General features: G+C 59.2%; 1 protein-coding gene across 2 annotated transcripts in view; it reads right to left on the reverse strand.

Moving 5' to 3' along the window:
* Nucleotides 1-17,145, reverse strand: part of DNAH17 (dynein axonemal heavy chain 17) — a 103,411-nt gene that overhangs the window by 58,544 nt on the left and 27,722 nt on the right. For both annotated transcript variants that reach the window (XM_045490925.1, XM_045490924.1), the window contains exons 18-27: nucleotides 16,547-16,690; nucleotides 13,683-13,865; nucleotides 10,684-10,938; nucleotides 9,481-9,650; nucleotides 8,680-8,902; nucleotides 6,466-6,582; nucleotides 6,299-6,385; nucleotides 5,088-5,240; nucleotides 2,946-3,194; nucleotides 1,069-1,191 (exon numbers count right to left, since the gene is read on the reverse strand). In XM_045490925.1, coding sequence (XP_045346881.1) covers nucleotides 1,069-1,191; nucleotides 2,946-3,194; nucleotides 5,088-5,240; nucleotides 6,299-6,385; nucleotides 6,466-6,582; nucleotides 8,680-8,902; nucleotides 9,481-9,650; nucleotides 10,684-10,938; nucleotides 13,683-13,865; nucleotides 16,547-16,690 — 1,704 coding nt within the window. The remainder of the gene's footprint in view (nucleotides 1-1,068; nucleotides 1,192-2,945; nucleotides 3,195-5,087; nucleotides 5,241-6,298; nucleotides 6,386-6,465; nucleotides 6,583-8,679; nucleotides 8,903-9,480; nucleotides 9,651-10,683; nucleotides 10,939-13,682; nucleotides 13,866-16,546; nucleotides 16,691-17,145) is intronic.

The following is a 17,145-nucleotide window of genomic DNA, read 5'->3' on the forward strand; positions in this document are numbered from 1 at the left end:
ACAGGTCATCGGCAGGCCGTCGGGCCATAAAAAGGAATGAAGTTCGGACATACGCTCCCACACGGATGGACCTTGAAGACGTCACACCATGTGAAAGCGGCCAGACGGAAAAGGCCGTACGTTGTGTGACCCCGTTCATACGAGACGGCGGGATGGGCGAATCCATGGGGACGGTGGGCTCGCGGTGGCTTAGACGAGGGACAGGGATGTACGGGAAGGTGGGGGGGTTTCTAGAGGGCGCGGCTTTCTTTTTGAGTTGACGGAAATGCCCCAACGTGGAATAATTCTACCACGTGATGCTTGCCCACATCTACGGAGAGACAAAAGCCACTGAGTTGTACGCGTTACGTGGGTGAGTGCGACGGCGTGTGAATTGTGGCTCAAAGAAAGCCAAAACGCGACAACTGACACTCGCCAAGCAGGTGAGGAGACAGGTTTGAACTGCAGAGGGAATCCTCCCCAGTGTCCCTGAGTCCCGGGACCGCCCCAGCCAGCCAGTGGCCAGCCCTCCTGCCTTCCCTCCTTCCACCTCTCCTCCAAAGCCACAAACAAGGGTGCTCCATGAGAGGAGAGAGCTCGGGGCAGTTTTAAATGTGCTACCATTGTTGGGGAGCCTGGGTGGCTCCATCGGTTAAGCGTCCGACTTTGGCTCAGGTCACGATCTCACGGTTCGTGGGTTCGAGCCCCGCATCAGGCTCTGTGCTGATGGCTCGGAGCCTGGAGCCTGCTTCCGATTCTGTGTCTCCCTCTCTCTCTGCCCCTCCCCCACCCGCACTCTGTCTCTGTCTCTCTCAAAAATCAATAAAACATTAAAAAAAAAAAGTGTCACCATTGCACACAGGAGACAGGAGTATAGCCGGGGTGGAGGAGTGGGGTGGAGGGGTGGGATCCTTTCCTCAGTAATAAATTCTGGAAGTATCTGGGGGGCGTCGGTTAAGAGAAAGCCCACCAAGCTTTTGTTTTTGTGTTAAGTGGCCGCTGGACCCCATGCTTGTAGGTGGTGGGCTGGTGGGTCAGGTTGAGCATCATCCCATACGAACAACGTTGCTTTTGACAAAAAAAAAATACCTTTTCCATCCCCGACTCTTTCACAGCCTTGTCAACGATGTTCCGGACCTCGTCCTCGTATTTGTGGAGGTTTAACTTTAGTAAATCTGCCAGGGTGGTCTCATCTGACATTTCGAATTTCACCTGGGGGGGTGGGGTGGGGGGAGAGGCACGTTCCGCATCAGGTCCTTTAGCACGGGACAGACATCTCTGTGCCTTGTGGAGAGAGGCAGGTGAGCAAGTAATCTAGGCTGCAGGGGGGTGGGGGTAGCGAGCGGGAGCTCTGTGCCACCGTTGACGGGCTCTGTGACTTGGGTGAGTGGCTCTTGAGATGAGATCATCCTGGATTATCTGTGTGGCACCTAAACCCAGGCGTCCTTATAAGAGAGAGGAGAGGGGAGGGGAGGGGAGGGGAGGGGAGGGGAGGGGAGGGGAGAGGAGAGGAGAGGAGAGGGCTTTGAAATGCAGAAGAAAGCCATGTGGTCGCAGACACGGAGATTGGTGGGATGCGGGAGGCAGCCACAAGCCAAGGAACGCCTGGGGCCACCACAAGCTGGAAGAGGCAGCGAAGGACTGTCCCCAGGAGCCTTCAGAGGGAGGGACCCCTGCCCACACCCTGATTTCAGACTTCCGGCCACAGAGCCATGAGAGAACACGTTTCTGTGGTTGGAAGCCCCCGGTGTGTGGTTCTTTGCTGTAGGAGCCCCAGGACGCTAACGCACCTGCTCAGGGATCAATGCTATTGACGTTACTCGCCATTGTTTTCGTAGCAGGCAGAGCTGAGTCTCGGGCACTGTCGCTCTAGTGACAGAACCAGGTGCCGGCATTGTGCCACGCAGTCCTCAAACCCCTTCCACACGCCCTCTCCTTCGTTCTCGCCGTCACACGGACATTTCCCGACACCGCTTCTGAGCCCCCTCTGGAAACCGGCTTATCCAATTGATAGAACGGAGCGTCTCCCGATCACATTTGGGAAACTAGCTGCTGGGGTTTCACTAAGTCCCCGGCTGGGGCGTCTTAGGTGCCTATGGATCGCCGGCCAGGGATCTCTCCCGGGGCACCTGGGTGGGCATATGAAGCTGCTGGCCAGTGGCCTGGAAAAGCTGTGGTCTCAGCACCCAAGTACTCCAGGCAGCCTTTCTGGTTGTCCTGTGTGTCTTTCTCCCAAGGCTCAAGCCACACCCCACCTGCTCCCGAAGCCTTTTCTGTTCTTCCCTGCCCTCGGAGAGGATGCCTCCTCTAAACTCAGAATCGCTGCTGAAAATCCCACTCGGGGATCCCGAATATGATGGCTCGTGCTACCCTCCTCTCGCTTCCCTGAGAACAGAGGCTGTGTATTCCCTCTCTCTCTCTCTCTCTCTCTCTCTCTCTCTCTATCCTGGGCACCGCTGTGGGGCCTCTGCCGAGTAGCTGTCCAATATAGTTTTGTTCAATGCTTGCAGACGGTGGGAACTGTTCCTATCTACCTCCTGCGGATGTCGATGCCAATAACAGCCCCCCGACTAGGGGACACCCCTGGGAAAATTAGGACGCTAGGGCTCTGTGGTCCCAGGGTGCACGGGGAAGCCAGGAGAGCTGTTCATCCGAGCCGAACTTCCGGAACCCTGTGGACAGTCAACTTACAACCGAAACCGGCTGCCGGATTCGCGGGGCCCGGTGCAAAATGAAAATGATGGTGCCCTTTGTTAAAAAATTATTAGGAATTTCCAGACGGCCACAGCAGAGCGCTGCACGCAGCACGGGGGCCCTCTGCGCACAGAGCCCCCCCCCCCCCCCACCGCCCCCGTGTGACCGGTCCAGGTCACAGGTGCCCGAAGCCGGCCTTGCCCACGCCCGGCTTCGTCCGCGTCGGGCCGGCCCGTCCCGCGGCGAGGCCGGCCGGCCGCCGAGCGCACTACCTGGGTGGCCTGCATGAGCTGGTGCCAGTGGCGGTCCCGGATGGCGGGGTTCTGCAGCTCGCTGACGGCACGCAGGGACGTGATGGTGTTCTTCACCATGTTGTCCAGCCCCACGAAGGCATCCCAAGCTTTTATCTCCTTGTCCAGGGACCTCACGTCCTTGGCAAACTTCTTACAGTCTGTGTCCATCTGTTCGATGTTAATATTTTTCCACTTGGTGGTCTTCCAACTGTCGATGCTGGTGTTCACCTGAGGTGGGGACAGCTCACTGAAGGTTCGGGAAGACGGCCGGGTCACCTTCCTGCCGTGGCCCCCCGGGGAACAGCGAGGGTGGTCAGGTGGACAGATACAAGGGTGGCGGGGGCCGGGGCGGGGAGACGAGTTGTACGGATACAACTTAGAAGTCGGCAGTTAAGATAGATTTGGGCAGTGTCCTATGGTGGGCGTTATTGCTCTATTTTTTTTATAGTTGTTTTTTTTTTTTTTAACGTTTGTTTATTTTTAAGAGAACAAGAGACAGAGGGCAAGCGGGGGAAAGGGAGAGAGAGAGAGAGGGAGACACAGCATCTGAAGCAGGCTCCAGGCTCCGAGCCGTCAGCACAGAGCCCGACGCGGGGCTCGAACTCACGGACCGCGAGATCAAGACCTGAGCCGAAGTCGGACTCTTAACCCAAAGGCCCCTCTACTTCTTAATGGGATCACCCAACGTGCTTCAACCAGGAAAACGTGAGTGATGCCTGGCACTTGGGGACAGAGGCACTTCACTGCCAGCGCTCAACTCCGAGTTCTGTCGCCTTGGCAATCACGGACACGCGTGTGGCTACCTAGCCCGGATCTCTGAGCCGCCCCAGGGCTGCTGGGAACCAGCGCGTGGATTCGGCACGGAAGAGAAATACGCTTTTGCCGTTAACAACACAGAGCTGTCTTTCAGGGCTGTTTGTTAGTGCAGAGTAACCTGGCTTATACTGACTGGTGACAACGTGTTAGAAGAAACCGGAAGACACAGAATGTTCCCCTGGGAAAAACCCTACCAACAGTGATGACAGAAGACCACAGATCTTCTGGGTCTGGGATGGGCTGAAAACGGATGCGTAGCTGGGATCGAAGGGACGAGATTATCGGCACAGGCGCTTGAGGCAGGGAGGCCCGGGCGGGCGGGACAAGAGTACTCGTTACGGAACGAGAGAGAGAGAGGTGGGGGTGTTTACGAGAAACCTGCCTGGAAGCTATGCTCAGAGGCAAACCTCAATCACATCAGTGGCTCTTTCTGGCAGGTTTAAGCTTATTCTCTATCCTGTTTTCCTAGAAGCGTCCTGGCCAGTTCGGTCTGGAGAGCTGTCCCTGAAATACTCTGGCTGTAGACGCTTACTGTTCCCTCCCGGGCAACGTAGGCTCTAGTCTGTGCTGAGTGGTGTTTGTCGAGGGGAAGTGCGGCCACCCGTCCTCTCTGGCTTTACCGCTGCCTGCTGGGATGGCCTTCCGACGCAAGAGACTCGAGTTCAGCTAAGTGTGGAAAGTAAGTAGGCGTCCGCTCTCGTTAGGAGCGGTCGTAAGAGAGCCTGTGACTCCAGAGACGCCTCCCCCCGTGTAAGCACTGCGTGGGCTCAGTGCGGTCATCTTCAACATCGAACTCTGCCAGCCTGACAGAGGAACTAAACGAGGAGACGGAGGGTGCTTCCGTACGGGGGCCCTGCGTCACGCCGGGAGAGCAGTTCTCCCCAGATTAGCTTGCGGAGAAGATTCGGCTCCGTATAAAGGCGTGATGGTTTTCCCTCTCGCAGGGGAGGAGGATTTGACAAAGATCCTCAAGTTCGATCCCGAGAATGAGAGAGGAGGCTCACGCGTCTCTGCAAACGGGGGAGCTGGGAGGAGAGGCGGCAGGAGCCCCCAGGCGCTCGTGCGCTACCCTTCAAGAGGGGGGTGCCTGCGTCGGCCACGCTGTCGCATCCGAGCGGCAGGAGGATAGCGGGAGCACCTCGTCTGGGCGCTGGGGTGCAGTGGGGGTGCAGAGCCCCCTCCCCCCGACATCCGGGTGCTGGGCTGCGGCCGGTGCAGAGCCACCCGTCCCCCTGCCGCCCCGTCCTCGGGTCCCCGTGGCGCTGGCCTGCCCCGTCCACACCTGGTGCCTGCCATCCGCCTCACCATGACGATCATGTCCCAGAGCTCCTTCAGCAGGCAGACCTCCTTGTGACAAGCTTTGAGCTGCTTATAGTCTGGGACCGTGACTTCGAACAGGCCCCCGGACTTGCACAGGGAGTCCATGACGCTCTCCATGGACGCGATGCTCTTTTGTTGCTGGGGGGGGGGGGGGGCGGTGAGGGAGGGGGTCAACAGCACCGTTGGCACTCAGTGCTGGCCTCCCTCTCGCCCTCCGCCACGTCCCGGGGCACCTTCTCGGGGTCACCGCCAGCACCCTGCTGTGTCCCAGCCCCACGCGCCGACCATGGGGCAACGGTCGCTACCCTCCCCTCCTGCCTTCAGACGCCCGCTGCTTCTGATCGTGCGGGAAGGCGGTTTAGGCTCAAGGAGTGAACGGACTCTATGCGAACGTCCAACCCCTTCCTGAGACTTCCAGGCTTTCCTAATTTTCACGCTCTATTTTATTTTTATTTTTTTTTACCTTATTAAGCATTACGTAGGTAATGCCTGATTGCTTTAAATATGATGGAAGCCTAGGCAGGAGGAGGAAGGCAAGAGTCACCCCAAACCAGGAGAGCGAGAGTGGGCGCTTCCGTGTCGAGTACGCGCGTCGTCTGCGCGGGTGTGAAGGTGGGCTCCCGTGCGTGCGGGCGGGTGGCTCCAAGAGGCCTTTCGCACGCACACACCCGGTTACTAGACAAGCTCACGCGGGATCCCCCTGCAGAATCAGCCCAGGCCCCTCAGGCTCTAGGAGACGCTGGGCGCCTCCCCACTGGGCTCGGGGACGTGACCCTGCAGAACGGGGAGCATCTTGGGGACCATCTTGGGGAATGGCAGCCCCAAAGCTGCGTGGGAAGAACAGAGGCTGGGGGAGGGCACGCACGGGTGACCCAGAAGGTCACGTGCACTTGGGGTCTCTTGCGCTGAGTCCTGAGTGCCCCACACGCTCCCCCGTGGGAGGCCGCGGGACCCGAGCCCGAGTGGGTTGTCAGGCCCAGCCCCGTGGAATTTGCACGTTGGACGCCGGCCACGGCTGAAACAGCGGAGACAGAGGGGGACGTGGTGAGAGGCTCGGGCACGGGACTTGGGGTCCGTGGGGACACCTGCGCACACGCACAGCCCCGAGGCCAGGCCCCTCGAGGCCGCGTCCCTGGACGCCCACGAGTGACAGCCTGAGGAATGGCCGAGAGGCACCAGGGCCTCGACCAACGTACCTTATTCAGGGACTTGTAGGGGTCGGGGTCCGTGAAGGTGAACGGCGCTTCTTGCCGGAACTTCTCCCTGAACTCGTGCTGCTTGAGCTAAGGGAGGAGCAGCTGCGTCACCCTCCCCAGCCCGGCCACGTGGAGGGTGCGGGCCCGGCCCCCCGGGATGGCACCACCTCGAACTGCTGGCACTTCCGTCTCAGGATGTTGACCTCGTTGGCCTGGAGGGGCGCCACGTTCTGCTTCGCCTGGATGGCCAGCTTCTTGGTGTTTGTCCACTGCTCGGGCAGCTCCTGTGGCAGATCGAGCCCAGGGGCCGTTCCGCTCTCCGTTGTCCCAAGACACTTCCTATCGCGAAGTGTGACGGGCCCACGGGGAATCGCCAAAGTAGTAGCGAGTCCTGTGTGCCTCCCCCAGCCTCCCCCCGGGGCTGGCACCTCAAACGGCCGCGGTGCGACCCCCACCCCAGGAAACCAGCATCGGTGCGTTTCCGGGAACCGGGTGGCAGACCTCGTCCGCTTTCACCCTGCGTTAACCCGATTCCATCGGCGCACGAGCGTGCACGCGATTTGTACGGGAGCGTGTGTCGTCCTAAGCGATCTGAACCCACGTCTAGGTCCCTGTGACCGCCTCCTCAGCGCACACACACGGAACGGTCCTTTGCCGGGAAGAACTCGTCCTACGCGGTCTCTGTATCTGCCCCCAGCCCGTCCGTGGGCAACCACTAACCTTCTCCCCATTTCTAGAATCTCGCCAGTTTAAGCACGGCTTTAACAATCAGATGGATTTTTGTATTTTCAAAGTTCTCCACCCCTGAGCAAATATCGGACTTCTAATCGTAAGATGCTGAGGCCCTCCCCCTTCCACCCTGCCCTGCCACGGGGAGAGCCGGGCAGTTCCCAGAGCAGCTGCCCCCGTGCCCCTCCAGGAGGGAGCCGGCCCTGCCTCGGCCTCACGGCCCCACCCCTCACCTCTGCGGGGCCTCCGCTGACCCCGCTCTCCCTCCACTGTCCCCTGCACCCGGGCGGACCCGTCCTCGGGGGCAGGTGTGGGGTACAGGGGCATTTTTAATCCAACAGTTCAAGGGAGGCCCCACTGGCCCCACCCTGGAGGCCGCCTCAGTGTCCCTTCCTCTGTGGGGACATTCCATGGGGTTCCTGAATCCAGAGGGGAGGTTTATCGTGCAGGCCCCGCGTGAGGCCTTGTCCCTGTTCAGACAGCCTGCACCCCCACTGCAAGGCCCCAGGCAGTGGGCAGCCTCCCTCCCCTCTTCCCTGGAGGCACTCCTCCCCCCACCCTGCCCAGCACTGGGAGGCCTCTCTTCCCTCTTCCCTGCATACCCTCCTCCCCCCACCCTGCCCAGCACTGGGCCGTCTCCCTCCCCTCTTCCCTGCACACCCACCTCCCTTCACCCTGCCCAGCACAGGGAGGCCTTCCTCCCCTCTTCCCTGGAGGCACTCCTCCCCCCACCCTGCCCAGCACTGGGTGGCCTCCCTCCCCTCTTTGCTGCATACCCTCCTCCCCCCACCCTGCCCAGCACTGGGCCGTCTCCCTCCCCTCTTCCCTGGACGCCCTCCTCCCCTCTTCCCTGCACACCCTCCTCCCCCACCCTGCCCAGCACTGGGCCGTCTCCCTCCCCTCTTCCCTGCACACCCTCCTCCCCCCACCCTGCCCAGCACTGGGCCGTCTCCCTCCCCTCTTCCCTGGACGCCCTCCTCCCCTCTTCCCTACACACCCTCCTCCCCCCACCCTGCCCAGCACTGGGCCGTCTCCCTCCCCTCTTCCCTGGACGCCCTCCTCCCCTCTTCCCTGCACCCCCTCCTCCCCCCACCCTGCCCAGCACTGGGCCGTCTCCCTCCCCTCTTCCCTGGACGCCCTCCTCCCCTCTTCCCTGCACCCCCTCCTCCCCCCACCCTGCCCAGCACTGGGCAGCCTCCCTCCCCTCTTCCCTGGACGCCCTCCTCCCCTCTTCCCTACACACCCTCCTCCCCCCACCCTGCCCAGCACTGGGCGGCCTCCCTCCCCTCTTCCCTGGACGCCCTCCTCCCCTCTTCCCTGCACACCCACCTCCCTTCACCCTGCCCAGCACTGGGAGGCCTTCCTCCCCTCTTCCCTGGAGGCACTCCTCCCCCCACCCTGCCCAGCACTGGGCGGCCTCCCTCCCCTCTTCCCTGGACGCCCTCCTCCCCTCTTCCCTGCACACCCTCCTCCCCCCACCCTGCCCAGCACTGGGCGGCCTCCCTCCCCTCTTCCCTGGACGCCCTCCTCCCCTCTTCCCTGCACACCCTCCTCCCCCCACCCTGCCCAGCACTGGGCCGTCTCCCTCCCCTCTTCCCTGGATGCCCTCCTCCCCTCTTCCCTGCACGGCGCGGCACCTGGCCACTGTCTACCTGCAGCTTCACATGCGTCTCCTCTGGCATCTCCTCCCCGTAGGTCTTGAGCAGCTCGATGGTTTGCTTCAGGGGCTCAAACATGTTGTCGGTGGCCACCTGCCTCTCCTTGACCTTCATCAGATGCCCCATCACCTCCACGAGACCGTCATAATCCCCCTCCTTGAGGGGCTTTGTCAAGCCCATCCTGGCAACTTTCATGAAGGCCTCTAGGTCAGCCAGGCTGTTGAACGAGAGGGCCCGGTGACAGGCGCCCCCCTCCACGGGGAGGGGGAGGCCCATCGGAGGTGGCGGCCAGCCGTGAGGGCTCCCCCGTCGTGCTGCGGGGTCGTGCTGAGCAAGGGAGAGCTCCTGTCCGCCCCCCGACACCACCTTGACCCTCACCCTACGCCTTACCAGCCCCACTCAGACTGGCCTCCTGGGCAGAGCTCAGCCCTCCCGTACTCCCTCCCAGCACCGTGCCCTCAAGGCCCTGACTGCCGCCTCTGGTCTCGTGGGGCCGGTCCCCTGGTGACACATCAGCCTGCTCTGCCCCACCCTCCAGGCTCCAGACCACGCGTGCTCAATAAACAGGTGTCGAACGAAGCACAGGGTGTCCCTTCACAGCCGGTGACACCTTTCCGCTGGGACCCCCACCCCCACCCCTTGCTGGGGGCCCACTGGCCTCTTTGCCTGACCTCCAGCGGCCCCGTGGCCCGGAGGAGCTCCCACCCACACCACGGAAGCCTGTCTGCCCGGCTCTCCAGGGACGCGGCCCTCTGCAGGGTGGCGGGGGATGGGCTGCGGGGTCCCGGTGCCCACCTGTTGACGACGTGTTCGCTCAGGTGACGCTTGAACATGAAACCCCAGCGCTTGATGATGTTGAGCAGAGCCTGCTTGAAGGGGCGGCAGTCGCACTGCAGCCAGCCGTTGAACACCCTGGTGTTCTCACACTTGGACACCTCCTCGTACAGCTTCTCGTAGGAATCGATCTGGAAAGCGGGGCCACGGCTCAGTCGGGTGGCCGTGGGAGGCGGCGGCACAGCACGCGGGCGGCCCCCACCCCCCTGCGGGGCACGGCTTCCCGTCCCGGCAACCCCGGGTTCCCCGCAGCCCAGTGGCCCGTCCCCGGCTCAGGCAACCTGTCGGAAAGGGACGCCATCGGGCAAGGCCAGCACGGCCTCTGCAGGACAGGCCAGAAGCCAACAGGTGAATGTGGTCAGGGCAGGCTCGGGGCACCCTAAACTTGGCCCTCTTCGCGTGACGTTCCATTCTCGGGGCTCTCACGCTCCACCAGCCGCCCCCACCCCGTGCGGCGGCATCGGCCCTGGTGCGCGTCTCCCCTGGGGGCGGGTCGCTGCTGCTCACGGGCGACTCCCCGTCACCGCGCGCGCGGGCAACAGGTGGAGGTTTGCGTATTAACGGTTTTTCTCACGTTCCGTCTTTTGCTCTGGCACCTGCAGCCTCGCTGAGCCTGGTGGGACGGTCCCTCCCAAGGCTGGCAAATTCCCAGAGAAGGCCTCTCCCCAGGGAGCGTCTTTCTTATACCAACCAACCCAGAACCCACTCCCCAACCACCCTCTTCGCCCTCAGGGCCAATATTCCCCTGTCCTCAGCACCCCAGGGCCTGGTCCCCACAACGAGGCACCAGCCCTACACCGCGGAATCCACTGACGTGATTCCCACTAGCTGATCCTAGGTCCCCTTGCCCTGCCTCTCCCGAATATTCCTTCCAGGCTGTGAATCACGCCTTCCCCTCTGTCCCTCTGCCTCCGGACTGACCCCAGTGCTGCCCCCCAGTGCTGACCCCATGGCCCTGCGGGGCGGGGCCTGCCTCCTCCTCCTGGAACCAGTGAGTCACAGACTCTTCCATGGCGATCATCTCCTGCTCGGCTGGAGTCGCCAGACCCGAATAATAATAAAACCCGCATTTTGAAACCTTTCACCGGAGGTTTGAACGGAGCCCAGTGACCTCCCTCCCTGGGGTGGGGGGGGGTGATCCCAGGGGGTGAGGCTCACGCGCACCTGCTGTTGGAACTGGGCGAGGCTGGGTGGCGTCTTGGGGAGGGCCTCCTCGGCCCGGGTGTCCAAATCGTCCAGGGTGGCCGCCCGCCCGTAGATGAGGAAGTTCTTCATGAACTCCTGGGGGTCGTCCATCCACAGGTAGGAGTACCTCTCGAAGGAGTCCTGGTACTCCTCGGCCTCCTTCATGGCGCTGAGGACCAGGTTGGACAACTCCTCCCTCACCTCTATGAGGTCCGACATGTCCTCGAGGTCTGCCTGGGAGCGGGCAGGAGACAAGCAGACCTGTGAGCGGTTTTTTCCGGGGGTCACGGCGTGGAGGTCATCTCTCCGCCCTGCAAGGAAGCTCCCTGCCGGCGGGAGCGTTGCTAACCTCTCACGGTGGGAAACAGAAATCTGACCACTTGCAATGTTCGTCCGTGAGGAGATCATGTCGAACGTGACTTTTGTCTGGCGGACCCCACGGTGACTCACACATTGATTCATCCGCGCCGTGCATGTGCTGTGCGCCACGCGAGGGGGTGGGCACAGGGGATCTAGACAGGGCTCGCACGGAGGGTCCGGGGGCGGGGTCAGACGTTCACCAAAGAATCCCAGACCCTGAGACTTGCCCTAACGTTCACCGGGGAGGAGGTGGGGGGAACGCTCCCTGCGGAAGTGACCGTTGTTCTGACCCCTGCTGGATGGGGGGGGGGGGGGGGGGGCAAAAAGCAAGAGAAGCAGCGAGGCACAAGCAAAGGCCCTGTGCTGGAAGGACGCGGCCGTCTGAGGAACTCAAAGGAGTCCACCACGATGGCTAGAGCGGGGACCAGGGGAGGCCTGTCCTGGACAGAATCTTCTGCGTTTCAAGCGACGGAAAACCCATTTCGTATTTTCGTATACGTAATACGTAATAAATTTCGTATACGTAATTTAGTTACGAAATAAAATTACGAAATTTTATTTTCGTATCTTAAGATTCACTGACATCTTCTAAAAAACTTTTTTAATATTTCTTTTTGAGACAGAGACAGAAAATGAGCCGGGGAGGGGCAGAGAGAGAGGGAGACACAGAATCCAAAGCGGGTTCCAGGCTCCAAACTGTCAGCACAGAGTCTGACGCGGGGCGCCAACCCACAAATGGTGAGATCATGACCTGAGCTGAAGTCGGACGCTTAACTGACTGAGCCGCCCAGGTGCCCCAAGATTCACTGACATCTTAAAAAACCTTGCTGGCTGGGGAGACACCACCCTCCTGGGGACTAGCCAACTCTGAGCGAGACTAAGGGCTCAGGAGCAGGGAGCACACCCGTCATATGCAAACCATCCAGCCCTGGGTCTAGACACCCCCCCGCCCCCACCACCTCCTTTATCCCAAGCCAACGCTCCTCCTATCCTAAGTGCCCCAGGATCAGGTACCAGGTAACCGAGGTGACCCCTGGGCCTCAGAGTCACTGACCTCAGTGCAAACTGGCCAGTTCTGAGCTGTTTCCCTCACCAGCCTTGCGTCTCCTGCAGAAACCCCACGAAAGTCTCTGGCCTGGGCTATCCTCCTCATTCCTGCTTCTGCCTCTCGACTGCACCTGCTTGGATCCCTGCCACCCCTCGGGGCCCGCCAGGCCTCCCGTTTCTATGGGAACTGTGAGCAGCGCTAACTTTCCTCTCAATGGCACCGGCCTCTCCGCATCGCGGCTCAGTCACCTCCGTAAACTAAGATCCCACAGGTAGGAATGAGACCGGTGTGTGTGTGGGGGGGTGCAAGGCCTGGGGCGTGGCATGATCAGCAGGATCCTTGTCTTACTTTGCTCTGTCCTCCTCCACGTGTGGCTTCCTCAGCAAATGAATCCCCTCAGAGCCCCACGGAGGCTGCAGGAGCTCCAGACTCGCATCCTGCCAGACTCCGGAGCTCACGGGGTCCCACGTCCATACCTGAGTGAATGTCTGGTGACAGACTCTATTCTGGGCTCTGGAACAGCTTGCCGTGTGCACTTGGGCCGGGCTCGTCCCCTTTCTGTGGCTCAGAAATCCTCAGGCCATTTTCTTTGCCCGATACCGTCGGCCTGGAAATCTCCTCCTCACCCTCCAAGACTCGTGCACACTCAGCTCCTCTGGGAAGCCGCCCTTGACCTTGCCAGTTATCTCCTCTGTGTACCCACCTCACCGCACGCGCTCACGGGCACACACGCTCACACACAGGCACACACACACGCACGTGTGCACACACACCTTCCTCCCTAACAGTACAGAGCTTCTTGTTGTAAATATCTGTTATTGCAAAGAATTCATGCCCGTTACCAAAACTTCAAGCGACGCTCACGTATATGAAATAAAAAACAACCTTGCACCCCCTGTCCCGCCCCGACCCCTCACCATCCCCCATCCTTAACCCCATCCTGTTTCCGGAGGTAAGCACTCTTAACAGTTCGGAGTGTATCCACAGAAATACAGACTTTTGTTTGTGTCGACGGATGAAATCGTATTCTACGCGTTGTGCCACAACTTGATGAGCACTTAACAACCTGTCACCAGCCTCCTTCCACCCCTGGCTCGTGTTTGGGACTCAGCTGGCTGTCCTTGTGCGGATGGGCCCAAATCTACTGGAATCTACTGGAGAGTTCCCTTATTGGATGGCATTTAGGTCTTTTCCAGTTGGGGTTTCCCTGTTATACAGACAACGCTCTGACAAACACGTCCTCAGACCTCCCTCCAGGGGGAGCCTAACTTCCTATGCCTTTTTGTGTCTGGAGAATCCGCTCTGAGTGGGTCTTGTTTCCAGGTGTTTAATGCATCGAGGGTCCGAGGATGTGCGAGCCAGGGAAGCGTGTTGGTCGAGATGCCCGAGTACTGAGGGACTCACAGGGTTAACCTCCAGAAGGGAGCGAACTACCAGCCCACGGGGTAAGAGCACACTCTTGCCATCTTGGTGGGGCGGGGCGTGTCGGGGAGGTGACCGGAACAGGGGAGCCGAGCCGTAGGAGCCTCTGCAGGGGAGGAAGGTGGGGCCGGATGAGGCCCGGACTGACCTTGTAGCTCATTCGGTTCTTGGCCAGCCGGGGGATGAGCTTGGCTGCAGTGTAGATGTCGTTGATCAGGCCCTCAATCAGCATCAGGAAGCCATAGTCGGGGCCCAACTCCAGGGACGGATTGAAGACCAGCCCGTCCTCGTCCAGCTGCATGAGGACCTCAAACAGCGGTGCCACGCTCCCCTGGAAAAGACCGTCCCGGGCTCAGTACCTCGAGCTCGGATGAACCGCTCCCAAGGTCCCAGTGTTCCCTCCGGGCACCACAGGGCTGCCCCGGGCCAGCCGGGAGCACTTGGGGGAGCACGCCTTCCCGGGCCCTTTGAGCTGCAGGGCCCAGAGCAGGCTGGAGCAGGGGACCCCCCCACCGCCTCACTGCAAAGCCTGTGTCCGTCGCTCACCAGCTGCGTGGCCTCCCAGGCTCCCCAAAAACATAAAATGAGGATAATCTTGTGTAGAACAGAGACGCCAACTGTCCCCATCTCTTGAGGTTATTGTGAGGACTAAGTAAGTCAGTAACTCATGAAGCGTGGGAGTGGTGGCCGGTGAGTGTGAGTGGCCCACAGTGCACGGTGGGCTGGGGTGGGGGGGTGTCCCAGCTGGGCAGGACGGGCTTCGCTGCGCTCCAGAAAGCACAGCCCTCCCGTCTCTGGAGGCTCCTGGCTCTAGGTAGTTGTGCGGTGAAGCAACTTCGCCACAGAACTCATTGACGGTTGAACAGCTTTTCCATAAAAGATTAAAAAAAAAAAAAAATAGCCCGTTGGTGGTTTGTTCTCGGAGGTGTCTGCGTTTTTATCACACGATATAAACCTCGGCTAGCCCTCGCCGTGGGTGCCACGGAAGGTCAACCGCGGGTGTCAGCTTTGATGGAAAACACGGTGGTGAACTTCCTGGGAGTGTGAAACAAGGCCGGGTAAAGCCAGGTTGCACGCTCGACTCTCCTAGAAACGGAGAGCACGTCCGTTACGACGCGCGACGGCATCAGCATTTTCCCGTATTTCCTGCAGAATGCTGGGTGCCTATCAACCCACACGGTGACGGTGTGCCAAGAGGACACGTCAGCGGAGACGCTTTCACGGGGCAAATACCATCAGTTACCAATTTGCACCCTAGTATTTGGAAAACGGATACCTCTCTTAAATGAAGGAAGAAATTTATTTATTTATTTATTTATTTATTTATTTATTTATTTAATGATTTTATTTTTGAGAGAGAGAGAGAGAGACAAAGCATGAGTGGGGTAGGGGCAGAGAGAGAGAGAGAGAGACAGACAGACACACACACACACACACACACACACACACACACACAGAATCCAAAGCAGGCTCCAGGCTCCGAGCCATCAGCACAGAACCCGATGCGGGGCTCAAACTCACAGACCATGAGATCATGACCTGAGCCAAAGCCGGACGCTCAACTGACTGAGCCACCCAGGCGCCCCAGAAGAAATTATTAATATGATTAGTTTTGTCATGTTTCATGGGGACCTTTTTAATGTCCCTCTTTTATCTTTCATGGCAAAATTGGCTTGTGGCCAATTAGCGAAGCAACTAAAACACCTGCTGTGGAATACCAGCCACCAGGTGGGTCGGCCTCAGCTGTGCCCCAGCAAGGACAGCCAGCCACTGGACTTCCCGTTCATAAAGCACGTGTGCACCGCAACCCTGTCTGTTCCTGGATCCCCCTTGCGAGGCTGCATGGCTATGGGTGATGGCCTCATTTGTAAGGTGACCCGATGGAGGTTAGCCCCACACCAGCGATGCTCCCAGGATGGGCCAAGGCCCACGGGTGGCCATGAAATCCACTCCACGGCTGCTAGTATTCTTCTAAACACAGTCCCATGATGGCCCTGTGGGCGATTGACTTGAGAACCTAATACAATCAATGGATGGTGTCTACTGGTGTTTAAGTGAATTGCTAACTGGCACAAAAGGTCAGTTGCCACCAACTCAGATGACCAGGCTTTTCTAAAGCCTCTGACTCAGGGCTCTACTCTTGCTGCTGGGCCGCGTGCAAATATGGGGACTCCCTGGGACTTTTGGAGAAGGACATTTTGTCATCAGGGGATCGTCATGGTTTTGATGGTGACTAACTATAAATTACAGAACTTGCTGACACTTGGCATCACTGTGGGTTGCTTGGTGAACCTTAGAGTCGGTAGTAACGACGATGATCCATCAACAGAATTTGGGGTCTGTGATGGTCTGGTGACACCTGGCCTTTGAGACGTATGTGCTGGGCTCAAGCATGAACCATCCATCTCTGCAGCTGGTCCGAGGGTGCCTCGCTGTCCTTCCCACTGTCTTTCCAGTGGGTGCACTGGGTGGGCCGGGGGATCTTTGATCTTGCCCTACTAGCATATTCAATACCATTTGGGAACTACTGTAACGAAAAAGATATGGCTCGGGGAGGGCTGACCCACAGGGAAAACGATGGAGAACATTCCGGGATGAAATCAACCAGCACGTCCTCTTTGCCGACCTGCTTTACACTCCCGCCCACCCCGCGGAGGGCTGAGTCGGTCGGTAGCTGATGTTGCCGACAGGAGGGTACACCCTGCCCAATCCGTAAGACTAGGGGGCCAGCGGTGCCTGCTTTCCCTCACCTAGCAGCAAGGCAGGGCCTGGCCGATGTACGGTGACCAGATGCCCTGAGTGCTGGGGCCTGAAGAGGGTCCTGGCATGCAGGAATTTCAGTTTCAAGTCCAGGGTGAGGAGCTCCCCCTAGGCAGGTTTTAACGTCTGTTTACTTGTAACGTGATAGCCTGGTCTATGCAAGCTATAGATTTTGCAAAGTAGACCTTATTTTACACTTACGATACCGTAAGTACAGCACAAATGTGTGTGTATCTTATGTTTATAACTCACATCCGTGACCATGTTGTCCATTAGGTAATTCAGAGATTTGCGGATGAAATGGTCAAATTCGTCCAGGACCATGTCGTCAATGTAGTTGATGTAGTCTTTCCAGGACTGGCTCGTCGTATCTGCTCTGAACAGCTCAGCATTTTCCTGCGAACAGAACTGCACAGTCGGCTGATGCTTCATGGATTCACCTGCTCCTTCTTTAACCAACTCACTAGGGGACTCTCTGGGCTACTCTTGTCCCTGTTCACATACTCCAGGCACACGGGGTTGCTTTTAGCTTCTTGAAAGTGCCGGGCTCTTTTCTACGTCAGAGCCTTCCCACAGGCTGCTTCCCATTCTTGCTTCCCATTCTTGCCAAGCCTTCCTTCTTCTAACCTTTTAGGTTTCAGCCCAAATGTTACCTCCTCACAAAGGAAAGCCCCCCGCCTACCCCCCCATTGACCACACCCTATTCATCTCAGATTTGGCTTCTGTTCCTGCCTCTTACCTGTAATCCCTCTAGCAATCCATTATTTGTGCCTACTATAGCACAGATGACAACCCTGAATTATTTTATTTGTGTTTAGTCTGTACCTCCCCTTAATACCAAGCTACATGAG

Source organism: Leopardus geoffroyi, chromosome E1 (genome assembly GCF_018350155.1).
Source record: "Leopardus geoffroyi isolate Oge1 chromosome E1, O.geoffroyi_Oge1_pat1.0, whole genome shotgun sequence".
Taxonomy (NCBI): domain Eukaryota; kingdom Metazoa; phylum Chordata; class Mammalia; order Carnivora; family Felidae; genus Leopardus; species Leopardus geoffroyi.